Source organism: Desmodus rotundus, chromosome 6 (genome assembly GCF_022682495.2).
Source record: "Desmodus rotundus isolate HL8 chromosome 6, HLdesRot8A.1, whole genome shotgun sequence".
NCBI classification, from domain to species: Eukaryota; Metazoa; Chordata; class Mammalia; order Chiroptera; family Phyllostomidae; genus Desmodus; species Desmodus rotundus.
The window spans coordinates 115,691,507-115,719,370 of NC_071392.1; the positions used below are offsets into that span (position 1 = coordinate 115,691,507).

At 50.8% G+C, this 27,864-nt stretch overlaps 1 protein-coding gene across 6 annotated transcripts; it reads right to left on the minus strand.

Moving 5' to 3' along the window:
- Nucleotides 1-369: 369 nt before the first annotated feature.
- Nucleotides 370-26,196, minus strand: SLC52A3 (solute carrier family 52 member 3). Of its 6 annotated transcripts, none has more exons than XM_045194678.3 (6): nucleotides 26,134-26,196; nucleotides 26,005-26,033; nucleotides 14,689-15,304; nucleotides 8,503-9,005; nucleotides 6,207-6,330; nucleotides 370-5,772 (listed from the first exon to the last, which is right to left on the minus strand). In XM_045194678.3, the coding sequence occupies exons 3-6, from the start codon at nucleotides 15,253-15,255 to the stop codon at nucleotides 5,560-5,562; spliced, it is 1,407 nt and encodes a 468-aa protein (XP_045050613.2). In that variant the 5' UTR covers nucleotides 15,256-15,304; nucleotides 26,005-26,033; nucleotides 26,134-26,196; the 3' UTR covers nucleotides 370-5,559. The 6 variants fall into 6 exon arrangements, with proteins under 6 accessions (XP_045050613.2, XP_045050617.2, XP_045050616.2 ...); XM_045194677.3 differs by lacking the exon at nucleotides 26,005-26,033 and adding an exon at nucleotides 25,669-25,853 and having other exon boundaries at nucleotides 371-5,772; nucleotides 26,134-26,150; XM_045194676.3 differs by lacking the exon at nucleotides 26,134-26,196 and adding an exon at nucleotides 25,669-25,853 and having other exon boundaries at nucleotides 371-5,772.
- Nucleotides 26,197-27,864: the final 1,668 nt, after the last annotated feature.

Below are 27,864 nucleotides of genomic sequence, written 5' to 3' on the forward strand. Positions count from 1 at the left end.
AGCAAAAATGGACAGAATTGAAAGGAGAAGTAGACAGTTCAATAATAGGTGGGCCCGTTAATACCCTGCTTTCAGTAACGGGTAGAACAACCAGGCAGAAGATCGTGAAGGAAACAGAAAGCTTGAACAACACTGTGATCAGCTGAACCTAAAAGATAAACCTATAGTACACCCCGCCCAACACCAGCAGAATACGCGTTCTTCTCAAGTGCACATGGAAAATTCTCTACGGCACACCGTATGTTAGGCCACAGAATGCATCGCAATAGATTTTAAAAGATTGAAATCAAAGAAGTATCTTCTCCAACCACCACCTCTAAGAAGCCTGCGGAAGGGCTGCATGTGAAGATTCAGCCAGAGGATTTCACGCTGGTAGTCTGATAGCTGGAAGCTTCTAGAAAACCTTCAGGACACCTGCCATTCTGTTGGGAGCATTAGCTTAGTTAACTCACGGGAAGCACTTAGAAAAGTGCCTGGCGCGCCGTAAGCACAGGATGAATTTTATTTGTTGTTATCCTCACAATAATTTCATGGGCAAGTTTCATTATTTTCCCCATTTTACAGGTGAGGAGACAGACTCAGAGATGCACAGTTAAGTTGAAGTCACATGGATTAAAACTCACGTTTGTTAGACTTCAAAGCCTTGGACAAGTGCAGAGAGGCGGGTCTGAGGACTTTCATTACTGCATTTTTTTTTGTTTTTGGTACTTAAGATCGGAAACAGTATAGATATCCACCAACAGAGACCGTTCGGTAAAGCCATCCAGAAAGTGCTTGGTGTTGGTTATAAGAAACAAGGTCACCCTATACATAGGAGCAGGGAACCATCCTCAAGACATTTTGTTCAGTACAAGGAACACCTAAAAAAAGTTCTATAACCCACAGAAAACAAAGCCAAATATTTCATGAGATCTAAGTGTATGTGTGTGATCTTTGGGGGCCCATATGAGGCAAATGAAGGTGATTTAAACAATAGGATCTATTTATAGGGACCTTGCTTTCTTTAGAATTTCTTTTATTGAGTTTTGAAATAACATACACCCAAAGAAAAAAGTCAAGAGTACAGCCAAATGTCAAGAAGGAAAAAAAAAAAACCCACAGAAATCCCTTCCTCCAGATTAACTAGGCTAAGATTTTGATATATATCCTTCCAGGCCTCTTTCTGTGTGATTGTGAATATGTGTGTGAGTTGTGTGTGCATTTATATATATAGAGAGAGAAACGTACATTTACCAATATGAGAATTCTGCTGTTATTTTAAAAAGTCCCCCACATTATAGAAACTTAACCCCGAAGCTTAGTTCTCTGTATTATTAAACCTGGGTCCCATTAGGAATGGTAGCTCCACCATCATTATAATTTCAAGCTCCTTCTACATTTTTCCTGCATTATTTTCAGCCTCTGGCTTCCTCCTCATGGTCTGAGACAGTGGCTTCAGATCCAGCCATCACATCTGCATTTCTGCCAGCAGGAAGGGGTGAATGGAAAGTGGAGTCCTGCCTCTGCCTTTTGAGTACACAGCCCCAAAGTTGTACGCATTATACTTGGTAACGTTTGTCTGAATGTAATCACATGGCCTCAGGAAAGCCTGGGAAATGTGTGCTTTTCTCCGGGCTACCGTGTATGTGCCCAGCTGAAAGTCAGGGGTTCCATGACTACAAAAGAAACAGGAGAATGGACATTGTAGCAACTAGCAGTGCCATTTGCTGCTTATCTTCATTCTCTCAATATTTTTCCTCCCCCAGAGAGACAGTTGTCTATCTTATCTTACAATCTAATCAGTGAACCCTGAGCAGGCAAACGCCTAGGCCGAATCACAGGTTGCAGCAGAGCAACTTTCTGAAGGCACGCCCAGGAGCCAGCTGCTCAACCAGCACTTTCCAAGCGGAAGGCAGAGTCCTGGCTGCGCCAGTATTTGCCGTGGCACTTCCCCCAGATTTGACCTCTATAAATAGCACAGAGACGCAGAAAAGGCCTTCCCATTGCAAAACCAGACTTGCAAGACAAGGTGTGTGACGAATCTCCTCTGGCAAGTTTCAGCCCCTCTGCTAGTCACTCTTAAAGGGACACCGTTGGACTGTGTGTGGAATCTCATTCTGCCTACAAAAGCACTCATCTCCCCTTCCTTCTTTTCACTTCTAGAGGAATTTGAGTGTGTGTGTGTGTGTGTGTGTGTGTGTGTGTGAGTGATGGAGTGGAGACCATGAAGCTGGATTGAAGTTTTTGATTTCTAATTCAAACCAGAAGATAATGCGCCAGGAGGGGCGCTTTATTTCCACCTGAAGCCAAGGTTTTCTCAACGGTTTCACACGCGTTGAGACTCACGTCTTTGATACAGAATAGCGTGTAAGATACAGCCTCAGTGGCCTGGTTCTGCCACCCGCTGGCTGTGTGATCTCACCCAAGGTGCTTAACCTCTCTGTGCCTCAGGTTGTTTTTTGCAGAATAGAACTGATAATAATAGGAAGTTTTTACAAGGCTTCTGTGAGAATGAAATCAAGTCAGTTCTCAGGAAGAATCCAGCGCGTGGCACAGCTCTCTGCAGATGGCCGCAGGCATCTGGTCAACCAGGAAGGGCAGCCGCAGGAAGGCTCTTTAGAGCTATAAAGTTGATGGTCGCCGTGGTGGACCTTAGTGAGGATGAACAGGGTAGATGCTCCCTTTCTGGGCATTCCAGGGCTGGCCAGTCCCAAGGAAGCATGTGGGTGTAACCCCTACCAATTCTCTTTCAGAGGACTTTGTGGGTCTCACCTTAAAGTCCTGGCCTGATTTTACATTTCCAAGCTCCTGGAACCACCTTCCTCCAGAATAAATGTGGAGTGTGGAAGCTCGGTGTTTATGCCAACAGCTCATTAGAAAGAACCCTGGACTCAGAGCTAGGGCCTGTGTCCTGACTTCGTGGCCCTTTTCTGGGGGGCCTCTGGCTGGATCATTCCCCATCTGGACCACTGCTAGCACACTGTGACACTTACAGGGCCTGGGACACACACAGAGGCTCCTGCCCTATGTCTGGAGCATCGTAAGGTGTTAACTTAAAGAAGAACAGGCCTTACAAAGTGGGGGAGGAGCTTCGACCATCCCCATTGTACAGAGGAGGAGACTGAGGAGCGCTGACTCACGGGTGCTGACTTAAAGGCTGCCGGTGTCATCGAGACTCTGAGGATGGGGAGGGAAAGCAAAACCACACAGAAGGCACAGATGAAGGTGCCTTTTCCAAATACCAAGTCACTCGCCCTCTCCCCTCGTCCTTGGCAGAATGAGGGTGGCCAGCTCCACGCTCGCTGTACACGCTCTTCTGCATCTCTTGTCCGTACATGTAACTAATGTTGGAGCATCTTCCTGTGTCAGCAAAGGTCTTCTTGCTTGTTACTGACTCCAGCATTCTTTCTGAGAGGCAATGCCCGGAAGCCACCCACATGCCCTTGGAGAGGCAGATACAGACACGAAGCATTTCTCCTTGTGTCAAGAAGGGAGACATCCCCTCTCCTTCTCCTTATAGCATTTACTTTAGAAAACTCGTAGACTCCTCTGCGCCTCTCAGATGTTTGTCTTTCAAAAAGCTGAATGGGCCTCTGGCCAGTTTTATCACCCAGGAGTGTTTTTTTCAAGGACCTGGGAGCCATCTCTTCATAATGTAAGTATCAGCAAAACTGGCACCCCGAGGCCCAGTCTGGGTGGGGGGAGGGTAGGCGCCTGACCTCAGGGCTACTCTCCAAGCTTCAAAGCAGCCTCCTCTCACAAAGAGAGAAGCTTCTTTTCCCTGTGGGTAAGGGCGGTTGGCTAACACAGATAGCCGCCCCAGCGACCAGGTAAGGGCAGGATGAACCATGTGACAAGTGGTGCGTCTGGTCCTCCCACCTGAGGACCAGCTAACCTTTGAGGCCACAGATGTAATCGGTTGTGTCCGCTTGTGCATAAAAGGTTGGGGTTCTCTCTGCCTCTGCATCTCATTAGTGGATCGCCCGCGATGTGCCCCACAACCTGGTTTAACGCTTACTCAGTCATACAACTGTTTTCTTTCTTGTCTACTTTTGGGGAGAGGCTTTCTGGGTCAGTGGGAGATCTTGTTTTTAATTTTGTCTTCAGCACCATCAAACATCTTTCTGCGGAGGGCTGGTTAAAGGAATTTGGCACCTCCACATAGTGGAATACTGTGCAGTCACGATGAAGAACAAGAGCGCTCCCTTCATTTTCATCCTTGGGTCAAAGGGCAAGGTCCACCGCAGTTCATATTTTCTCTGTAAAAAGACTACATTTGTATTTTCTTATACTGGCTCAACCTCTGGAAGAATGATAAGGGACTCATAAGAAGCACTCATGTGTGCTAAAAGGGACTGGGTAGAAGGGGGAGAGAAGAGGGAGGGAATTTTTTTTTTGCTGAACACCATTTTATATTTTCTGATTTTTGAAACATGTGACTATATTATCTATTCAAAATCAAGTAAAAAGAAGGGGTGGTAGCAAGTGAAAAAAAACAAACCACTAAAGAAGAGAAATCCCAGGTCCAGACATTCTCTAAGCACTTGATTCTGTTTCATTTCTGAACTTGGTCTTGACCTTGGAGCCAACTGAAAACTAATCATAGTGATACATTTTGGGGTTTCGTGGTTGATTTTTTTTTCTTGGAAGGTTGATCAACGTCTTTATTTAAAAAAAACAACAAAAAGTAAAACAAAAAAATCAGGTAAAACAAAAACAATCAAGTAACTAATATACTTCACCCCATACCCCTCCTCCTTCCCCTCCTCCTGCTCCCCAGGGTCCTCTGTGACCAGTTGTCAGCCTTAGTGAGTTTGGGGCTGGGGGGGTGAGTCATTTTCAGGGGTTCCGTGGAGCCCTTCCTCCATCATCTCTCTCTGCCTCCCAGGAGCTCAGGAGGGGCGGTGGGAAGGGGTGTGTGGGGTACAATGTCCCTCCATACTGAGGATCAGGGAGCCAACATGCCCAAGATTCCACCACTCAGCCACGTGTCTTCTAGAAACTCCTCTGTGAGCAGAATGGGGAAAAGGATATGGGGCTGAGGTCACCTCTCAAGCCCTCTGGCCACTTTCGTCTGCGTTGACTGTTTGTTGCTCTTGCTATTACTCTGGGGGAAGTGGCCCAGGCAGTCTAGCCACATGCTGGGTTGTCTCCCTTTTATCCCCATGTCAAGTCTATGAGGTATGTGCTATTTATTATGATCCCCGTTTTATGGATGAGGAAACATAGGCACAGAGAAATCAAGCCACTTCACCAAGGTCACACAGCTTCTAAGAGCCCGCTCTCTCAGCTGTTTCCCTTCTGATACCCTTAGCCTGCCTCCAGCTGGATGCTCTGTAGTCAGTTCTCTCTCCAACGTCTTGGAAGTTCTGAAAGAGTGGAATTGCAAGCACTGTGACTCAGAGTTGGGGTAGGGCTGTGCTTTGCATTTCCAGGACCTGCGGGTGGCATTACCCACTTTAAAGAGGGGAGTTTGTGTTGATGGTTCAAGTCCTCAGGGTGTGCCTCTGAGGCCCCCAACACTTGCCCGGTGACCTTGGGTCCTTGCCTTGTCTCTCTGGGTCCCAGTTTTCAGTTTGCTTAGGTGGGACACTGAAGGCTGCAGAAATCCGCGGATTTGAAGACCTGCCACACGTTGACGAGCGGGAACATGAGCAGAGCTCCAAGCAGTGAACCCAGCTGCACCGCTGCCCCGCACCACAAGAGGGCGCTGCGGCTACGGTCGCGCAGGATCATGCCCAGCATCACCTTCACATAGCTCAGACAGCCAGTGAAAAGCACCCACGAGGCCACCTGCGGGGATAGGGTGGGAGAGATGCAGCGTGCAGGGGGCTTTGGAGAGACTCCTAGGAGCTAAGGGTGTGGGATGACCGCACAGGGCTAAAGGAACCCTATGATTTGACCTCTCCCCAAGGGCAAAGGAGAGCCCCCTGGCTTTTCCGTCCCCCATAATCAAGTCAAGGGCCTGGGGAAGAAGGCCACTGTGGTCGTAGACACAGCGGGAAGAGTGTGGATTTCCGGGGACAGGCTGTACCATTACCTTGGACCAGCCACCTCATCTTTCTAAGCCTCCACTCCCAAAATGACAGGCAAACCCACCCTTACCACGGCCACGGGGGGCTTCCTGAGGGAGCAACCACACAGACTTGGTCAACAGAAAGGGCTATACCCCAGGCCTCCCCAGGCCTTGGCTGGGTCAGGGAGCAGCTGTGGGAGCAGATACTTACAATGAGGACTTCTCCACTCCAGTGGCCCTGCATGAGGGGGCAGGGGCTCATCACTGCCATGGCCATGTTGTAGGCCCCAAAGCCAGTCCCAAACACTGTGAGGACCCCCAGGAATAGCAGCGACCTAGGGCAGAATGGGGGAAATGAATGGAGTTGAGGAGAAGCCTGACCCCTGCCTTCCCCACTCTGGGAAGCACATGGGATGGTCAGCATCTTCAGGGTCAGAGGTTAGAACCATGTGGAAACTTCCAGGCCATCAGGCCCAAGTGGGTCAGCGAGGCTCCTGAGCAGTAACGCAGGGCCCAGTGTCCCAGTAGGAGAACCCGAATGACTCTGGAGCTACACAGACCTGGCTCAAGTCCCCGTTCCACCATGTACACCGCGAGACTGGTCCCCGTGCTTCAGTTTCCCCACCTGTTAAGTGAGGCTTGCGGGACTGTGGGGGGCCTGTGGGAGCAGAGTGCGGGGTCTAGCCTGCTGCCATTTGCTCCTGCGACATGCCCGAAGTCGAAGTCGGACAGGAAGCGAGGCTGGAGAGAAGGTGGCTCTGACTGCAGCAGCAGCACTGCGGTGTGTGGGGTGCGACCTCAGGGGCCCTCCCTTCTCCCCCCGCTACCCCTGTCTACAGCGTGAGGTTTGCCTGGTCTGCGGGCCCTGGTGGCCGGCTTGGAGGTGCTCCACTGGTGGCCTGCCATGTAGAATCCAGGTCTGACGACTGAGGACACTGTCTTTCACTGAAGTCTCTGCCCCTGGGGTCCTGCTATCCTATCTTCAGAACACCAAGGCTGGCCTGTGTGCCGGGGGAGAGCAGAGGGTCTGCCCTGCCTCGAAGGATTCTTTCTGCTCCAAGATTCTTGGATTCCTCGACTCTCAGATTCTGTGTTTCTAACATTCTGGGCATCTCAGATCCCATAGGTCTGTGGTCTCTGGTGCTCCTTCCCCAGTAATGTCCCACCTCCATCCACAGTTTTTAAGCCCCAGGGGAGAAAATTCAGCTTTCTGGCAAATTGATATTTCCTGTCTAACTCCCCTGTACTCATTCTTCCTCCTTCTGGGGATGGGGGAAGTGGGTGTGGCAGGTGGGGGGCAGGGCTGGGGGAGGTGAGTGTGGCAGGTGGGGTGGGCAGGGCTGGGGGAGGTGGGTGTGGGGGAGGTGGGTGTGGCAGGTGGGATGGGTAGGGCTGGGGGAGGTGGGTGTGGCAGGTGGGGTGGGCAGGGCTGGGGGAGGTGGGTGTGGCAGGTGGGGGGCAGGGCTGGGGGAGGTGGGTGTGGCAGGTGGGTGGGTAGGGCTGGGGGAGGTGGGTGTGGCAGGTGGGGTGGGTAGGGCTGGGGGAGGTGGGTGTGGCAGGTGGGGTGGGCAGGGCTGGGGGAGGTGGGTGTGGCAGGTGGGGGGCAGGGCTGGGGGAGGTGGGTGTGGTAGGTGGGGTGGGCAGGGCTGGGGGAGGTGGGTGTGGCAGGTGGGGTGGGTAGGGCTGGGGGAGGTGGGTGTGGCAGGTGGGGTGGGCAGGGCTGGGGGAGGTGGGTGTGGCAGGTGGGGGCAGGGCTGGGAGAGGTGGGTGTGGCAGGTGGGGGGCAGGGATGGGGGAGGAGGGTGAGTGCAGGTCTAAGAGGCCAGAGGGGGCATGTGGGGCAGAGGGGTAGATGGGGGCTGTGGGACCTAAAGGTCTAAGACCCCAAGGTGAGCTTTTTTCCCATGGGGATCTGAAGCCCTTGAGTCAGAACCACACAAGTTGCTTAGTAAGACTTGAAATCCCAGCTCCCAGTCTAGGCTGGCTCAGTCTGCATTTTATCCATTTGCCCAGCCATTGTTTAGAACTGCAGCTGTAAGGGAGCCAGCCTGGCCTGGGGGCAGGAGGGCTGGAGTCCTGGAAATTAGAGCAGGGCCAGCCCTTTCTCTGAGCCTCAGAGCTTCGGGACTCCAGTTCCTGCCTGGCTGCTGTTCCTCATGGGCCAGTGGCTGTGCTGGTGGACACTTCGGACCTGCCATGCCCCAGGCACCGCTCTGAAAGCTTTCCCACATTAGCCCCTCTAATGCTCCCAGCCACCTGAGGGGGTAGGACAATGATTATCCCCAGTTTTCAGATAGGTATCCCTGAGGCACAGAGAGATGGCGTGACTTGTCCAATGTTACAGAGCTAGTAAGTGGCAGAGCTGGGATTTGAACCCAGGCAGTCCCGCCCCGGAAAACCGTCTTTTTAACTATCGAACATACACCCTGATGGTGGGGTTTGGAATTCTGGCTTTTGAAATGAAGTGCATCCCCACCAGAGCTCCCCAGGGCCAGCTGGAGGCAGACCTGTTAGACAGGAACATGGAGAAGAAGCAGGCCAGAGGGTTGGCCATGGAGCTGAGGGTGGCAGACAGGTGGTAGGCAACAGGCCCGTAGGGCAGGCAGGAGTAGGTCTGCACGGAGGGCAGCACGCCATTGGTGAGGGCGTTCACAAAGGCCACCAGGACGTAGATGAGGAGCAGGCGGGCTGGGTGGTGGTCAGGCGTTTCCTCCTCCAGATGCTCCTGGCCCTTATTGCTGTCCCCTGGGCCTGGGGGGCCCAGGTCCTCTTCCAGTGGCCTGATGGAGTGGAGGGTGACCTGGGAGTCGAGGAGATCTTTTGTGGAGGTTTTCCAGGGCCCAGGGTGACGCTGGAGGAGAAAGAAGGCAACGAGGCAGCAGGCCATCATGAAGGAGAGCAGCAGGAAGAAGACCAAGGGCGGGAAGTTAGCAGGCAGGTAGCTGCTTTCCAGATGGCCCGTGGAGGGCGCTGTCCCAGTGAGGCCAGGCCCCAGAGTGCTGTTATTTCCCTGGGGAAAGGCAAAACAAGGGTCATGAGATCCCTGGGTGACGTTGGGACACAGGCAACAACAGTAATAATACACAGTTAATATGATGCATTGTTATGAATAAGTGTGTGATGAATAATATACACCCACCTACTGAGATAATGATAATAAATGCTCACATTGACTGGCGGCTCACTAGGCACCAGCACCGTGCACGCATGGGCTCGCGCACCTCCTGACGGCCCTGCGCAGTGGGGACCGTTCTCGCGGTGTTACGGGGAACAGCGGTGTCAGAACACTTCACCGTACTTGAGGACTGTGGGGAGCATGAGGCAAACCCAGTCCACTTGGTTCTTTCTTCTTCTTTTTTTAAAAAGATTATTTATTTATTTATTTTCAGAGAGTAGGGGAGGGAGAAAGAGAGGGAGAGAAACAACGTTTGGTTGCCTCTCGTGCGCCCCCTACTGGGGACCTGGCCCACAACCCAGGCATGTGCCCTGACTGGGAATTGAACCAGAGACCATTTGGTTCACAGGCTGGCACTGAATCCACTGAGCCACACCAGCCAGGGCCCACTTGGTCCTTTTTTACTCAGCTATACCTCTTCCCATGCTACTGCCCTCGAGGGCTGGCAACCATATATATGTTCAGAACAGGGCCGGCCTGGGGACCAACCAGCGGGAGAGCAGCCCCACCCCAGCCCCGGCTGTATGGTGATGTGGCCCAGGGCGGCTAGATCTCTTTTCAAGACATACACTACATCTAGATTTATATATGTGAAATTGCAAAAAATTTAAATGTCATCAAATAAGTCAAACATTTAACGCTTGCAGGCTACGACTGCCTGGGCCACTGGTCGGCAACGGCAGCTGCGGTACTGCTGTGGTTAATACCAGACCCGTGAAGACTGTCCAATACCCAGTGAAAGAAAGTTTGACGTGTGGACCAAAAAGGGGTTCTGCGAAAAGTTACCTCCCAGGGCGCTCTGGCCGTAAATTCTTAACTGGGCTGGTCCTGGTGGGTATATAACTTCTTTAGGAAAAGGCTTACCTTTGCCTAAGTAAGCCCGCCCATTGTTACTGTAGATTGAGGTTAATGCACCTTTGAAATGGCCCCTTTCAGACCCTTCAAGAGAATCTTAACCATCTTGTAATTCAACAGCCACCTTGCTTTCACACGCTCATGGATTCTGCCTTATGTCCCTCGCTTAATTTCAAATGCACACAAGAAACTGTAAAACCACTATCCTCCAAAGCCTTTGAGATCTTGGTTCCCGGCAACTGTCGTCAGTTTTGGCTCCGAGAAACTCTCACTAAAGTTTTCTGCAGGTCTGTGTGTTTCTTATGCTGACGTTTACTTGGCGCAGTGGGCAGGTTCTGAGGAAGCCCACGCAGGTCCAGCTGTGGACCCGGATACTGTGCTCTGAGTGCTGCACGGCTCCCTGCCTCATGTCGGGGGGGACTCGGGTGAGTGTTCTCTTGGAACCCTGGGTCACCCGCTTTAAGGAGCAGACTGTGACTTTATCTGTGTTCTTCCTAGAAAGTCCTTCAGGTGGAGAAGGGTTGAGATGACCCGGGGAAAGAAAACCGTGGCTTGCTGCTTTTACTTTTGGCTTTTTAACTGGATTGCTTACTGAGAGTCTGGACAAAATCTTTGCTGGGTAAATGAGATACTGAACACTCTTTGGCTCCAAGAGAAAAGATACTTGCTTCTCCAACCAGAAAAGCCAATGGACTGCAGACCCCGAATCCGGAGTGGTGGAGAAGGGCACCAGGGAGTGTCCGGGGTGGTGGGGAAGCTGATTCTGGAAAAGCTGGCGGGAGCCCCAGGGAGGAGGACAGGGCGCCTTGGAATGGGTTCACGTGGAGAGAGGGAGGCCTGTACTTTGGACAGTGTCACAGTTCAAGGGTCAGTAAGCTTTTGCTGGCCCTTGCTCAAGAATCTTCGTGGGGTTGTCAGAAGAAAAAATTCCCTCCAGGGACATGGGGATATCCCAGAGGGCCATCCACCACCTTTGGCTTGTCTGGGGATGTGCACATACAGGCTGGGGTTCCCTAGAAGTTTGCTCAGACTCCACAGGTCTAGAAAGAAAAATAACTGAAATTAACATGGGAAGTCGTGCCTCCCAGGCCAGCAAGCCCCACGACGGCCGGCACCCTATCACTGCTGAGATGGCGGATGAGGATCCTTCGGTACTCCTAAATGAAACTTTTGTGCGCACGATTAGAAAAAGCTGGCTATAAAACTAGGCAGAATGAATGGGAAACATATTTAAATGGTCTCTTGAAGCTTCAAAAAGAGGATTTAGATAAGTGGATCCATCTGCGATGTCGGTTAGGCGTCAACCCAATTCTCTGAGGTGCTAAAAATGGCTGTTCTTATTTTAGAAAGGGGGAAGGTCATTTGGAACTTGAATTCTCAAGGGCAGATATAAATTGTAAATGCCTCCAAAGCAAAACTTGGGTTTAACCACTCTTTTGTAGACGAATGTGTCTACATATGTATGTTGTTAATGGGAGATACTTTTCCGTATACAGATGGCATTGTTCAAACTGATTTAAAGGCAAGCCCTTGTAAGGGCTGGGGGTTCTAAAGTTCTCAGGACTATGAAACCTAATGCAAATGTTTGTCCAGTTTACCTGATCTAAGATTAATCTTTAGTTAAAAAATGTTTAAGTTTGTTGGTTTGAATAGAACACATATCTTTTGAGTCATTGATAGTAAATAGAATATTTATATTTTACCTGGGTTTACAAAAATAAGTTCCTGTTAATAATTGACTTGGATGTCTATGGAATATGTTTCTAGAGGAAATAAAGCGTCTTCATAAATTTGCCAAGCTAAGGAATGCTGATTGCTTACTTCTCAGTTTTCCTTAGAAATTGAGGTTTTAAGCGTTAAAATCTTAATATATGTAGGAACGACTTCGGGGTGTTCCAGAAGGGTCACTGAAACACCTCAAGGGTTTTGTTTTTATGTTAAATTGCATGGAAAGTATTGCAAAATAAATGACGAAAAAACTTTTAGTGTGTAGCAAGACAATGCTTTAAATGAAACAAATAGGGCTACGGGAAATCCAAGAGAGCTGCTTGGTTCTTCGTGGCTCCCTGGCAAACCCCACTTTTTAAGTTTTTGCCTTCCTCATGCATCACAGTGAACTGAAGCTGGACTGAAATTAGATCAAGGAATTTATAAGCTGACATTATTAAAAGGATACATTTTACACTATTGCCAAAATTTGTCAGAGTCACTTCAAGGAAATGCTAAATAGGTAACCGTGTCCGTTCACAGTGAGCTCCCAGGAGACAAGACTTTAAGATCGTTGACTGACCTGGAGATTTTGTTTTTTGGAAAAGACATCAGTTAAAAGACACTGCGCCTTGTTGGAAGGGACCTTATCAGGTGCCTAACTGTGAATGGCGATCTACCTCTGTCTGTGGACATCAAAGACGAGAAGCCACCGACATCAGGGGCAGACAGCTGTCCCCAAACATGGACAAGGCCTGTGTCCCTGCAAATTGATGTTTAACTCAGAAACCAATAGTTTGATGGTCTTTTCCTATCTGCTAATGATATTAGTCATAATAATAGTTACACTTGTTCTTTGGGTTTTTCTATGTAGCCCAACTGCTTATGACTGAAACTATGTGCTAATTTTTAATACCCTTTCTATGGCTGACATAAATGTTATGCGAGGTATCAAATGCGGAAAAGTGAGATGGAAGGTAAAAACTTGGGGATGACAGTTCACAGGATAGAAATGACCAGAGTGTTTTTGCGATGAAGTCTGTGAGACCCGATTGCCTTCCATGTACCTATTCTTCCTTTTGGGGGAAAATTGGGCCTCCACTCACACCCCACGTTTATGGTATCGTCCCATCACCAATGGTCCACCATTTCTAAAACGCCACACCACGTAGATACTGAGACTTCTAGGAACGAGCCTTCCTAGTGCTGTGAGGCCACACTAGCCAACCAAAAAGCGGGTCATCGACGCATCCTATGGATTGATTCAGGACAAGAAAGGGAATTGTGGCCAAAAAGGGTTTTACAGAAAGTGACCTCCCAGGGTGGTCTGATCACACAGCCCTAACTGGACAGATCACAGTGGGTCGTCATGCTCCAGGAGCGCAACGTCTTTAGTAAAACACTTAATCGTTGCCCTGGTTGGAGTGCCATCCTGGGCACCAAAAGGTTGCACGTTCGATTCCCAGTCAGGACGTTCTCTAGGTTGTGGGTTCGATCACCCCACCCGATCCACATTTCTCTCTCTCTTTCCCGTCCTCACTCTCTCTAAGGTTAGTAAACGCATCCTTGGATGAGGGTTAAAAAAAAAAAGGCTTATCTTTGCCTTAAGCAGGCCCTATCCATTGTTTCCGCGAATCTAGGTTAGCACACCTTTGAGCTGCCAGAACATGCCTCCAAAGCGTAATCACCACCAGGAGAGCACATACTCTTGACTATCCTATAATCTGCTACCCACCTTGCTTCCTCTCATCTTCACGTAATCTCCCTTAAATTCCCTCCTTAATTTCAAATGCTTATAAGGATCTGCAAAATCTGCTATTCTACAGAGCATCTGAGGTCTTGCTTTCTGACCATTGTTATGAGTTTTGGGTCAAATAAACTTTCTTAAAACGTCTCTACCAGGCCCTGATGGGTGTGGCTCCGTTGGCTGGGCGTCGTCCTGCAAAGCCAAAGGTCGCCAGTTTGGTCCCGGGTCAGTGCACACGCCTGGGCTGCAGGCCAGGTCCCGTGTCAGGGCGCAGAGGAGAAGCAGCCAATCCATGTTTCTCTCCCTCTCTTTCTCCCTCCCTTCCCCTCTCTCTAAAAATAAATGAGTAAAATTTTTTTAAAAACGAACAAACAATGTCTGTACTGGTTTGGATGTTTCTTACGTCGACAGATATGTCGACACGATGGCGTGTTGAGGCAACGACTCGGGGGTGAGGCTCCAGCTCTGGCTGTACATTAGCATCACTTGGGGGACTGTGAATAAATACAAGTTCACCGTCTCCATTTTGGAATTCTGAAACCCAGAAAGCTCAGAATCTATGCTTCAGTTGGCAGCAACGCTCAAAGGGTTGTGAGGCCGTTAATAGCCCTAATCTGCCCACCGGGCACGAGTGTCTCCGGGCTGTGGACAGTGGTGTCACCACTGCGCTGTGTTGCAGTGTCACAGGTGGGACAGGAGTAAGAGCTGAACCTCCAGCCCTGGCCCTCAGTTGGTGTGTCGTCCTGTACACCAAAACGTGTGGGTTCGATTCCTGGTCACGGCACATAACTAGGTTGTGTGTTCAATCCCCAGTTGGGGCCCATATGAGAGGTGATTGATCGATATTCCTCTCTCATATCAATGTTTTTCTCTCTCTCCCTTCCTCTCTCTCTAAAATCAATAAAAACATATCCTCTGGTGAGGATTAAAAAAATAATAGTAAATAAAAATAAAAGCTGAAAGTCTAGATTTCAAAACACACCTGACTTCAACTGAGGGTTTCAGGAAAGGCCCACCCTCAGAGTCTTATTTAATTGGTCTGGCCATGGGGGGTGCCCACTGGTGTGTTTCCGTAGCTCTCCCAGGTGATCTAAAGTACAGCCAGGTCAAGGGCACGGGCCTACCCAATGTTTCAGAAACACAAGCCCTCCGTGATCTCGCCGTGACCAGGCATGGAGCGCGGCACTGGCCCTGGGCGGTGCTGGGTACCTGTGGGGTGTTGGTCTTCCCGATGGTGTTAGGGTTTGAGGTGGTGTAAGATGTCTCAGTGACGTTGACGCAGGTGGTGAGACCCGAGCCCTGGGCAAGAGCCACCAGAGCAGGCAGCAGGCCGCTGAGCCCTTCACCCACAAAGAAGGTGGTGAGGTAGTGGGTGGACAGCCGGCTCATGAAAGGCAGGAAGGTGACGGAGGAGGTGCAGTCCACCAGGGCCAGGAAGAAGGTGAGGACCATGAATGTGATGCTGTGCTGGCTGCCCTGTATCCAGGAGGTGACATTCCAGAGGAAGGCAAAGAGGGTACAGGTGACGGTGCCCACACCCAGCACAGCGAAGATGAGAGGCACCTCGGGAACGCAGCCGGGCCGGAAGTGATGGAGCAGGGTGACAAGGAGCGGGCTGACGTTGGCCAGCTGGATGATCACTGTGAGGTAGGAGGGCAGGTACCAGCCCTCGGGCAGCTCTGTCACCAACAGGGGCAGCTCTACCCAGAGCCCGTTGATGGCCACCCAGGAGCCCATCCCGAAGGTGCAGACGAGCAGGTGCGTCAGGAGGGCCATGGTGGCAGGCCGGAAGCTGCCGCCTCCCCAGGTCAGCCTGCAGCAGGGCCTGCAGAGAAAAACACCAGGAGAGCCATGTCAGGTTCACTGTCCAGCAAAAGACCGGGCTTTGGGGCCCAGAGTTTTCTGTCGTCCTTCCCCTCTTCGTGAACAAGTTGGCTTTTCATTAGCAGAAAACACGAACGAATTCCTTATAACTAACCTTTCAGTAGGAAAGGCTTTCTACCCGTGACTTGTAAAGCCAGAGACACCCGAAGAAGAGTTAGATACATTCAGCTGCATAAATATCAAAACACAGCAGCAAACAAAAAATCAACAAAACACTGTCTGCACAAAAAGGCAAAAATATGCCAACAATAAGATAAAAAAAAAAAAGAGAGACAGATGATACCCTGGGGGAAAATATCTCCAACAGAAACCAGAGACAAAGGGCTCATCTTCCGCACACATAAAGAGTTCTTAGAAATTAAGAACAAAAAGACCCAATAGAGAGGTGGGCAAAGGATATAAACAGTTTGGAGAAAAAAGTACAAATAAGCCTCAAGTACATGAAAGGCTCATCACCTTCCTTCCGTGTGGGAAATGTCAATGAACAAAAGGTGCCACTTCTCACCACGAGATCGTCCCAAAGGTTACCTGCCCTGGATGAAATCATGCACGGAGGAGGTTATTCTTTCTTGTGGCCTTGTTGGTAATAGCCAAATACAGGAGACCACCCACGTGCCCATGCATAAAGGAAGGGCTAACCAAAGACGTGTCTGTGAGTCGGGGTGCCACTCACCCATTAAGAGGGATGAGGGGTGCGGGAGAGCTCCTTGGCTGACGGGCCAGGCCATGTTGATAAGGGAACAAAACCGAGGGAGACAGACAGGGGGCGCTGCCTGGGCCTGGTACACACAGGGACAAGGAGGAAGCACGTGTTCTCTGTGCTGGTGCGTGCACCAGGCAGCCCTTGAAGCACACAGGAGCTGCTGGGGGTTTGCCGCAGCTCCGCCAAACACTGTAGGTCGTTTTTATACAGTGTTGACTTGTGAACCATATAAACACACTACCTATTACAGAAATACGGTCACTTGACATAAAATCCCAATCTGGCATTTTTCTCCTGAAATTATAGAACTCCATAGCTGGACAGGCCCCCTTGGAGTTCACCTAACTCTAGCCCCCACCCCTGGGGCTAGAAGCTTTCTGCCACCTGCGTACCGCCTCCCCAGTGACCTGTGACACCGCCCGTGCCCCTCCTCTCTTTGCTCTCCCCTCGGTGCAAGCAAAAGTACCGGAGAGGCCAGAAGGAGACTCTGGGGCCAGCTGCCTGGGCTTGAACCCAGCTCTGCCACTTAGTAGGGTGGCTTTGGGCAAGTGACTTTGCCTCCCTGTGCCTCACTTCCCTCACCTGTAAATGAAGGACAATGACAGCACCAGCGAGATGCCAAGGTGCTACCGAGTTTCCGCTCTCAGAGCCACCAGGCACACACCAAGCATTCACCGGGAGTCGGCTAGCTCTTCTCGTTATGGTGAAATGCCAGGTTTGGTGACGTGGTTATTTTTTTCTAATTCGTGTGAAAATAACACATGACGATTCAAATTGAAAAAGGGGAGAAGATTCGCCGTGAGGAGCCGCTTGCACCACAATCACTGGCGGGCCTTGCACCGTTTTGGGTGCAAATCCTGAGAAAGTCGATGGGGCCAGTTGCCTCCTTTTACAGATGGGAACAGGGCATGGTCCTGAGGCTGGGAGGTGGGATTTGGAGCCGGTGTCCTGGGTGCTTGGCTCCCTGCACGTTCCCATGACCCTGCAGTGACTCCCGATCCCATGGTTCTACTCAGTTCACGCTGTCACTCCTTGTTTCTGTTCTTCTAGAACACGCAGGGGAGTTACTGGTGGCCCTGCCTCACCCAGGAAAGTCTTGGCACCACAGCAATTGATTCTAAGTATCCCACTCCCTTCCTCCTTCCTCCTTCCTCCTCCCTCCTCCCTCCTGGGGTGGGGTGGGAGGGGAAGAATGCAGTCCACCCATTCCCAGCATCAGCTCTCTTCTGCTCTGGGAAGCCTGGAGCAGAATGCAGCCCAAGCTGCTTTCAGTCCTGCTCCACCACCCTAGTCTGGGGCCTTACCTCAGCCACCGAAGCTCTGTTCTCTCACCCAGGAAGCTGGACTGACAGACAGCCCAGGACAGCTTGGCTCTGGTGCACCTAGAGGTCCCACTGGAGAGGAGCAGCCCCTGGCAATTGCCGCCTGCCTAGCTGCTCCCCTCTTTGCCTGTGTTCTGCTCCGAGCCTGGAGCACCCACCCCACGCCCCAGCCCCCCGCATGTACAGCCCAGCTTTCTGCAGGACACTGCCTCCAGGAAACCTCCTCTGGCTGGTGCGCGCTGGGCCCAGGCTCCTTTATGTAAAGTGTTCTGGTGGGGACACAGGCAGGCACATTTCTGGGGAGACTGAAGCTCTTACAGGGCAGAGGGCTGCCTCGGATCCTGGCATTGTGGAGGCAGAAGGACTTTACAGACAACCTAGCTCAGGATTTGCAAACGGGTGACTCCTTGGCCTCCGCCAGGCAGCAGATGTGCGCTTTTGGTTTGCCGTGTGTTACAAACAGTTAGTTACTGGAATCCGCACGTTGGGACGTGGCAAACAACATTTAAGATTTCTGGTTTCTTGGAATGTAATGTCAAATCTCACAGTACAAATTTGGGGAGATGTGTATTTTATGTCTTGAGTTAAAAATTTGTCAGCCCTGGCTAGTGTGGCTCAGTGGATTGAGCGCTGGCCTGTGAACCAAAGGGTCGCTGGTTCGATTCCCAGTCAGGGCACAGGCCTGGCTTGCAGGCCAAGTCGCCCATGGGGGGGCGCGTGAGAGGCAACCACATGTCAATGTTTCTCTCCCTCTCTTTCTTCCTCCCTTCCCCTCTGTTTAAAAATAAATAAATAAAATCTTAAAAAAATAAAACAAAATTTCACTTCTCTAGTAATTCATTTTTACTATACAAGTAAAAATATATGAGTTTGTAACAGATTGGAAATAGAGACTGGAGCTTGCCCATGGGGTGGGGGGCAGGAAGATTTCTGGTTTCTTGAGAATATTTCTTGGAATACCACACCAGGCCTTCATGCCCACATGGCAACCACCACTCTTAGGGTACCTGCCTGGGTCCCACCTGGCCCCGTAGGCCCCGCGACCCCTTATTTTTGAGCATGGCCTGCCCAGGATCCCTCACTAGCCAGGGGCAAAGTGGGGGGCTGGAATCCAATGTTGGGCCTCTCTCAGCCCCTGGCGGGCTGCAAGCACGGCCTCCAGCCACCTTACCGCTCTCTCCTGCAGTAAAATTTGGAGCCGGATGCCTAGGTTCAAATCCCAGCTTTAACCTTCCAACCTGAGCAAATGACCTAAACCTCCTGTACCTGATGCCTCTTCTGCAAAATGGGGAGGCTCCCAGTTCCAACACCAGGAACTTGCAGAATGCCAGAATGGTGCCTGACAACAGTAAGTGATTGCTATGTCAGCAAACACGTGAACGGCCATCCAAACACATGCAGTTACTCTGAACACACTTTTGGACATAATACAAGCAATTCCTGATGGCAAAAGTTTGTCATTATTTTCTCTTAGTCACTCAATAAGGATTATTGAGCACCTGCCTTGTGCTCAGAGCTCTGAGGGATGAGAGACAAACCACAGGGACTGTCCCCAGAGAAAAGTATGAGGAAGAGATGCATGGGTGGCAGATCTCAAGGGCAACGACGGGCCAAGGCAGAGGAGAGCTGGAGGTGGAGAGCAGGGGCTGCTGGGACTAGACGGGGCGGCAGAGTTTCTCACCCTACCTTGGCCAAAGCAGGTAACTCAGTGGCTACACAATGGGAGCAGGTCTTCCTGGAGGGTCAGTGGGATGGAGGAGGGATAGGATCTCTTTCCAAGGTCAGGAGCTCTGCAGCCACTTTCCAGGTCCCTGCTATACTGTCCAAGAGGACCCAGAAACCGGCGACGGCTGCCCACCCCACCTGAGACCGGAAGCTGGTGTACAGCAGGCAGAATCCCACTTTTAAAAAGCTGCCCAGTGCAAGATGGATAAAGACTTAAATGTAAGACGCGACACCATAAAAGTCCTGGAGGAGAACGTAGGCAGGAGAGTCTCAGATACCCCATGCAGCAATGTTTCCACCTAGACATCCCCTAGGGCAAGGGACATAAAGGAAAGAATAAACAAAAGGGACTACATCAAAATAAAAGGGAACCAAGCGCATGGGAAAACAGATTTGCCGATGGTACCTTGGGCAAAAGTTTGAGCTCCAAAATATGCAAAGAAGTCATACAACTCTGCACCAGGAAGACAAACAATCTAATTTAAAAAATGGGCAAAGGACCTGAACAGACACTTGTCCAAGGAGGACATACAGAGGGCCCAGAGACATATGAAAAATGCTCAACATCAGTAGCCATAAAGAGATGCAAGTTAAAACCATAATGAGATACCACTTCACACCAGTCAGAATGGCCATCATAAACAAATCAACAAACAACAAGTTTGGTGAGGACGTGGAGAAAAGGGAACGCTAGCAGACTGGTGCAGCCACTGTGGAAAACAGTATGGAATTTTCTCCAAAAACTAAAAATGGAACTGCCTTTTGACCCGGTAATTCCACTGCTGGGATTATGCCCTAAGAACCCTGAAACACCCATCCAAAAGAACCTATGCACCCCAATGTTCACAGCAGCACAATTTACAATAGCCAAGTACTGGAAACAGCCTAAGTGCCCATCAGCAAATGAGTGGATCAAAAAACTGTGGTACATTTACACAGTGGAATAGTATACAGCAGAGAGAAAGAAGGAGCTCCTACCCTTTGCGACAGGATGGATAGAACTGGAGAACATTAAGTGAAATAAGCCAGGCGGAGAAAGACAAATACCATATGATCTCACCTATAAGTGGAACCTAATAAAAAAAAAAGAAAAACAAAGAAATGAGCAAAATAGGACCAGAGACATTGAAATAAAGAACAAACTGACAGTGGACAGAGGGGAGGGTCGAGGGGCATAACGGGGAGCAAAAGGGGGAGGGGCAAGTCAAGGAACATGAGCAGAGGACTCATGGGCATGGACAATGCGGGGGATTGACTGTGGGGGGCAGGGCAGGGCAGGGGAGAGCAACAGGGAAGATGGTGGGACAACTGTAACTGAACAACAATGAAAACACCAATCTATCCGGGAGAGGACAACCAGCAGAATGAAGGGTCTAGAAAAAGGAAAACATTTTTGAAGTATATATATAAAAAAGCTGCCATGTGCCAACCCAGGCAGAGTTCTGATGAGGGTTGGTGGAACAATATGGAAGGACAAAACAGGCAGAGAGCGTGGTACGATAGTCCAGGGCTGAGGCTGCTGGGTGCTCCCCGTTAGCCATTCTTTCCTTCTTCCTTAGGTGTCACAGAGGCCAGATTTTGGGTTGGGTAAATGGCCACCAAGCTAACGGACTACATTTCTGAGTCTTTCTTGTGACTGGGCATGGCTACCTGATCAAGCCCAGGATAATGAGATTGGAAAGGACTTGAGAAATCTCCTTAGAGACAAGGGGGTGTGAGATTCTTCTCTTCCTCCATCCTGCTGTCTGGAACTCAGATATGATGGTGAGAACTCCAGCAGCCATTTTGCACTATGGAGGATGGTGTGGGGGCTGGATGGGGACTGAACCTTCTGTGAACTTGGTGGCAAAGAGCTGCCATCCCAGCCCTGTCCTGCCTGCAACTGAACTATGTTGTTTAAGTTGTAAATAAGCTATTTTGTTCAAGACTTCTCTATACAGCAAAACACTGCCTAAATGTACAAAGATATGTATTCAAGGATGCATTTTGATCAATTAGAGTAACCCAAAACTAATGAATAGTACATTTATCTCCTTTACTATTAATGCTCTGACCCAGAAACTCAGGTCCTGCCCTAACTGGGATTTGATCAAAAACCCAAATCAAACAAAATTGTTTGACATCTTAAAGAGACACCAGAAGGTTAGGAATGAACTTGGGGGCCCAGGTCTGTTCCAGGCCTTGACGGCAGCAGGTGGTAGATGTAGAGGGGGCGATAAATGATATGCCCAATAGGAATAAGTAAATAATTAAAGACGGGAGGCCAGTTCAGAGAAGGCGGTTACCTTTATCATCTGAAAAGCTAGTCAGCTAATGAGAGTTCAGCGAGGAGGCCAGTTACACATTTACAAATACATAGTTTCCTGCATAGGACCAGTCAGAAAATGAGACTCGCTATTGAGTTGCCATTTGGGAAAAACAAATAAAGCTGGGTCTCTTTCTTACTTCTAAACCCTACCGCACCCTCCCCTGAAATCAATTCCAGCTGGATTAAATGTTTAAATGCTTTTGTATTAAGGACGGCACAGTCACGCACCATGTAATGATGTTTTGTCGGTGCTGGGCCACACACTCGGGGGTCCTAGTAACATACGATGGAGCGGAAACATTCCTGTGGCCCACTGACGTGTCGCACGACACACTCCTCCCGTGCCTGTCGTGACGCTGATGCAAGCCACCTGCTGTGCTGCCAGTCCAGGCGGGCCAGGGCACGGACAAGTGCGTCCACAGTGTGTGACAGTGACGATACATGACCCTGTTACTGGTTTATATACTATACTCACTGTTATTATAGAGTGTACTTTAAAAACAAAGATTTTATGTATTTATTTTTAGAGGGAGGGGAAGGGCAGGAGAGAGGGAGAGAAACGTGGGTCGGTTGCCTCTCACACGCTCCCAGCTAGGGACCTGGCCCACACCCCAGGCATGTGTCCTGACTGGGAATTGAACCAGCGACCCTGCTGGTTCACAGGCCGGTGCTCAATCCACTGAGCCACATGAGCCAGGACTTAGGGTGCACTCTTTCTAGTTACCAAAAAAAAGTTTCTGCCCTGGGTGGTGCTGCTCAGTGGATTGAGCACTGGCTCGCGAACCAAAAGGTCTCTGGTTCGACTCCCAGTCAGGACACATGCCTGGGTTTCAGCCAGGTCCCCAGTTGGGGGCACGAAAGAGGCAACCAATCGGTCATCTCTCGCACGTTGATGTTTCTCTTCCTTTCTTTCTCCCTTCCTTCCCTCTCTCTAAAAATAAATAAATAAATTCTAAAAAATAAAAACATAAAAAGTTTTCTCTAAGACAGTGTGACGTCTTAGCAGCCTCACACATCTTGCGTTTACTGCGTCTCTTGACTGGATCATTTCTCTTGAGTGGGATTTGATCTTGTGAGACTTTGTACAGGAACACACTGTCCAGGCTTGCAGCCTAGGAGCAGCAGGCTGTGACGTGCACCCCAGGTGTGGAGGTCACACCGTCCCACACTGTGACGTTTGCACAATGACAAAAGCGCCTAAGGACGCATTTCTCAGACCATCCCCATCGTTAAGGAGCACGTGACTGTAATAAAAATACCAAAAGAACAGGAATGGATTTTGCAAAGGACCTGGGGCAGAAATGAGCCTGGGCCAGCCTGGCTGGAGTAGTGGGCTTGATGGGAAAATAAGGGCAGACAGAGCAGGTAAGGAGCCTGGATTTCACCTACATGCAACAGCCCCCACGCGCTGAAGGCCTAAATCCCCAGGCCCCACAGAGCTGAGTTCTCTGGCTCTGCTCTAGGCCCCAGAAGAGCTGTGTAATTTGAGGGAAGGGACTTGGCTCTCTGAGTCTCTGTTTGCTCATCTGGAAAAGTCACAACAGTGTTATGGCCCAGCACGACCCATCTCCTTCATGGCTCCCTGGCCCGGACCCACTCCCCACCAGCCGCGCCAAATGCCATGTGCTCCTGGACTTTGGGAGGGGCGGGGGGCGGGGCGCAGCCATCAATGACTATGAGTTGGGGGATGTCCTGGGGGTGGGAACTGCATTTATAGAAGCCTGGCTGTTTTCAGATAACTGGGGAGTGGCTCCCAATGACTAATACTCAAGAGTATGTTGGAATGTATTCTTTAAATGAACATCGCTATTTACTATTTTTTTTCCTATGGTGACCTTACAGTTCTCGTTTATTCAACCAATATGTATGGGGCATTTGCCTTGTGCTGGATAACAATCTCTGCTGTCAAGGAAGTGTGAGAGGCAGTCCCTAAGCAAAATAACAGAAACGTCAAGCAAGTCAGCCACTGATAAGGCTGTGGAGGAAAGAAAAGCGGAGGGGAGCCAGCCATCGTGGGGGTTGGCTGCAATCATAAATGGGGTTGTTGGAGGCAGCATGAAGGAAGGGTGGGAGTGAGTCATGCGAGGGGGGAGAGTCATCCAGGGGAGGGAACAGCATGCGCCAAGGCCCTGGGGCGCAGCTTCACCTGTCAGGTTCCAGAAACAGACCTTGGCGTTGGAAGAACAGCCAGGAGGCCACCATGGCTGCAGCAGTGTAAGCAGAGGTGGGCAGGTCCCATAGGGCCTTGTAGGCAAGAGTTGGGGTGTTTTCTCTGAGCCAAAATCCTCCCTGCGAGACAGGGGTGGGACCAGCTCTAATTTGGTTTTTAGCAGAATCGTGCTGGCTGTGGTGAGGAGAATCACGTGGGGCCAGGGTGGAAGTAGGAGTGAAACCTGTCAGAAAGCTGGCATTGAGTACAATACGGCAACAACAATAATAGAGTATATTATAGTATAGTATAATAACAATAACGTTAGTAGCAACGACAACAATAGCCACCTTTAAAACTGCTGCTCATTTTGCCAGGCCCTGTGCTAAGCGTTTTATACATAGTATCCATCAAACCCTCTCAACAATCCCGAGGCAGGCATTATGATTATCTCCATTTTATAGATGAGAAAACTGGGGCTCAGAGAGAGGAAGTAATCTACCTGAGGTCACACAGCTGGTCATTTGGGAGCTGAGATTTAGTCCCAGAATGTCTGAATGTGGACTCAGCCCTCTTAACCAGCCTGGAGGAGAGGCTGTTATGGGGAGGCTGTAAGGGCCAAGCTGAGCAGGATCCCTTTCGCTAACCCCAGCACTTGGGCTGGGAAGGGAGGCGTGGGGTACAGGGCCCAGAGAACATAAGAGAGGCTCCAAGACATCCCTTCTTCCTGGGGCCCCTTCTGCCACTGTGGGAGACCAGAAACCGACGGCTTTGCATGAGGCACTTGAGGCGCTCCCATAACAGGTGGGAACACAGAATCCAGGAGAGTCCAGGGCAAAGGTGTCTCTTTGCCTTGTATTCTTGCACCAAAAGCTGGGAGTCCCAGGCCCACAGGAATGAGAGAGTGGGGAGGAGTTCCCGCCCAGGGCCAGTGCATGGCTGGGCCATCTCCTCTTCAACCTGGCAGGAAGGGTCCTGTCTGACCTTGACCATCAGAGCCAAAACAACCTCCACCCTTGGCATTCCCTCCTGCTGTCTGCTTTATTCCTTCACAGGATGATGGTGCATCAGCCCTGTGGCCAGAGTATATTTGTGTCTGTTGGTGGAGGGGTGGTCTCTCCCACATGGAATATCATTTCTATGGGGGCAGGGCCCTGTCCTCTTTCTCCGTGGCCAGGTGGTCATCTGGTTTGCCGACGCCTGGGCCACCGACCAAGCCTGCCTTAGCCATGCCAGCTCAGTTGGCCAGGGTGGCCCTGGGCGGTGCCAGGGTATGACAAGGTCTTGACAAAGGTCTGAGTCAATGTCGTCCTGGGTTTGTTGTCAGGGCAGGAAAAGGATGACTTAGCGTCTCAACAGGACAGGGGGACTGAGAGGGTTAAAACCAAAAACCTAGAGGGAGAAAGGAAGAAAGGCAAAGATGGAGGAGACTGAGACACGGAGAGGCAGGAAGAACCAAAAGCTAGACGCAGAAAGGGGCAGGAAGAAGGACAGAGGGACATAGGCTGGGCAAAAAGAGGAGCTAAGGTGAGGGGGAGATGGAGGCCAAGGAGCAGCTGGGTGTGCTGGGTGCCTGGTCGGGTCCGTCCACTCAGCTGCTCACATCTCTCACCCACAAGTATCAAGAGGCCTTCTCCTCCTCTCCCTGCCTCCGAGTTCCCCCAGGAACTCCTCCAACTCAATGTGCCCATTTCACAGATGTGGGGAAACCGAGGCCCACAGACGAGGCAATGCTTGCCTACACCCTGTCTGGCCCCCAACCTTGTCTCCAGTCACCTAGTCCTCTGTTCACTGCTGTGTGTCCTCAGGCCAGCTGCTCACCGTCTCTGGGCTGAAGTTTCACCAAATGCTCTGAGGATGCCCAGGCTTGTTGGGCTTGGGTGTCAGGGAGGAAGCAAGAAGATAACAGGAGCCCAGGCTGGCTGGGACTGTGAGTTCCTGCCCTCCTTCTCCTCCGTCCCTGGGCCTGGAAGAGCTTCAGTCCTCCCACAGGGCTGACCTTGGCTGGTTTCCCCTCCCTTCAGTGCCCATCCCAACCCACAACCCCAGCTCCCAGCTCCCAGCCCCCGTGCCTGGCTGGTGAGGCTCCAGCCCCCACCTGGCAGAAGCAGGCGTCTACAGTTCCCAACAGCGTGGAGATGCAGCCAGCAGAGGTCACTGGGGGCCCAGCGTTATGGCCTGGGGAAGAGAGGTCTGGAGTCCACCCAGAAGGCTGACGGTGGCTCACCTCCCAGAGAAGGAGGCCCTTCTTCTTTCCTATCCTTCTGACCCAGCAGCCTGAAACTAGGGGAAAGGCCATGAGCCACCTTGTGTCCTCAGACAAGTGCCCCTCCTCCATCCTGTGCCAGGTGCTCCCCTCCCTGCCAGCAACTGGCTCCTGGTACCTCAGGACTGTGCCCTCACAGCCCTGAGCCACCCAGCTCTGCCCGCTTACCTGCTGGCTCAGTTCTCCAGCGGCTCTGCCTGGGAGGGGCGGAAGGCAGCATGGTTTGTATTAACCTGTCCCCGCCCTGTAGGGGGAGAGAGTGGGAGGGGCTCCCAACACCACAGAGAGTCTACTCACTGTGTGCCTGGAATCTGCGGGGCAGCCAGTTGTCTCCTGGACAATTGGGGAGTCCTGATTGTCAAGGGCTGGTGACAATGAAGGGCCAACCTTATCCAGTGCTCTCGGCCTTTCAGATTTCCTGATGATCCATCTCAGAAGGCAAATGACCTGCCCAGGTGGATGGCTCTGGCCTCACCCTGTGGCTATTGTATTTCCTTTCCTACAGGAACCTGCTCCAGGGAGCAGAAACCCTTGGTTCAAACACTGGTGCTTAAGCAAGTCCCTTGCAAAATGGCAGGAATAATAGCGCCTCCGCATAAGGCAGAAATCACAGCAGCCAGTGTGTGTTGAGCTGAGGGCGTCAGGCACAGCTTGATGTGCATTTAATCTTCAGCACTGCCTTTTGGGGAGATACTGTAACTCTCCCCATTTTATAGATGAGGAAACAGAGGCCCAGAGGAGTCAAGAGCCCTGGCAGGGCTGGTTTCTGGCGCCTGCTACAAATGCTACCCTGACACAGCATTCCCATCTGACTGAATCTCTCACTAGGCCTACGCAGCAGGTAGGTGCCACTTCACAGGTGGGGAAGCCAGGCTCAAAGTGGCTAAGTGACTTGCTCACGGTGCTCGAGCCAGTGCATGGACAGGATTCGAACCCAGACCCAAAGGGCGCCCATGTGGCGCCTGGTCCTGAGTAAGTGCTCTCTGAATGCTGACTTCTACCAATAATTCTGGCTTACTTTTTGTGCCGTTTTCCGAGTCACGCATTTACTTACCAAGCAATCCCTCTCCAGGTATATTGTTGGGATGAGAGGTGGGCAGACCCTGGACCCCTCTCTCAGCGGGCAGAGGCCCAGGAAGTGCTGGTAGCAAACACTTGGGGCACAGGGGCACAAGAATTTGCTCCCAAGGAGCCTGAAAGAGGAGGCCCCACCGGCACTCCAGCAGTGAGGGCCCCAAGCCCCGCCTCCCGGGGATGCTCCCCTCCGGACTCGGACAGGAAGTTCTCCCCTAGGAGGTGGCCTCGCTCTGGCCATCTCACAGTTGCCTCTTAAGTTATTTTTAATTTAAAAATGTATCTTTGTTATCTACTTTCAAAGACTCCTCTGTTGCTTCCCAAATCAAGAAAAATGCCTAAGCCTCGCGTTTACGTCCTTTCTCAGCTGGGACCAATGCTCCTCGACAACGCTATCATTTCGTCTTTCTCGAGTGGAGCCTTTGCAGCCTACGACCAGAACCGCTGACCGTTCTCTAAGTATTTATAGTACGTCTGTGCCGCCACCATTTCCACACCGACCCGTTCATTAGAATATCCTTTCTGCCCCATCTCTTCCTGGCACGATCCTACTCATATTTCAAAGCCAATCTCAAATGTCACTTCCTCCAAAGACCCCTTTATGGAACATGACCAGTATGTATCAGGAGTTTAATACATGTGGGTTGCATACACGAATGAATGAAACCCAGCCAAAGTGTTCTCCTTTTCTTTGTCCTCTCCAGAAAGTTTTGTAGCTTTTGTTGTCGTTTAATTAATAGACTTTTTAAAATGGCAGTTTTAAATTTACAGGAAAGCATCCCACCCGCATTCTTTCCACAGTGGGGCGCCCCATCTACGTTGATCCGAAGCTTACCTTCTTAGTTAATATTGGTTAGATATCTTTCTATGTCCTGTGCTATGAATGAGACCCTCATTCATTGACCATACCTCTACCGTGTGTCAGCTGTGATATAAAATCGAACAAAATTCACA

Bases quoted from the DNA above. Each gene is read 5' to 3' on its own strand.
- SLC52A3 (XM_045194678.3), bottom strand. From the start codon at position 15,255: ATGGCCCTCCTGACGCACCTGCTCGTCTGCACCTTCGGGATGGGCTCC. The intron at 9,006-14,688 runs GTACCCAGCACC...GCCTTTCCCCAG, and splicing joins GGAAGACCAACACCCCACAG to GGAAATAACAGCACTCTGGG. The intron at 5,773-6,206 runs GTAAGTATCTGC...CTATCCCCGCAG, and splicing joins GGAGTGGAGAAGTCCTCATT to GTGGCCTCGTGGGTGCTTTT.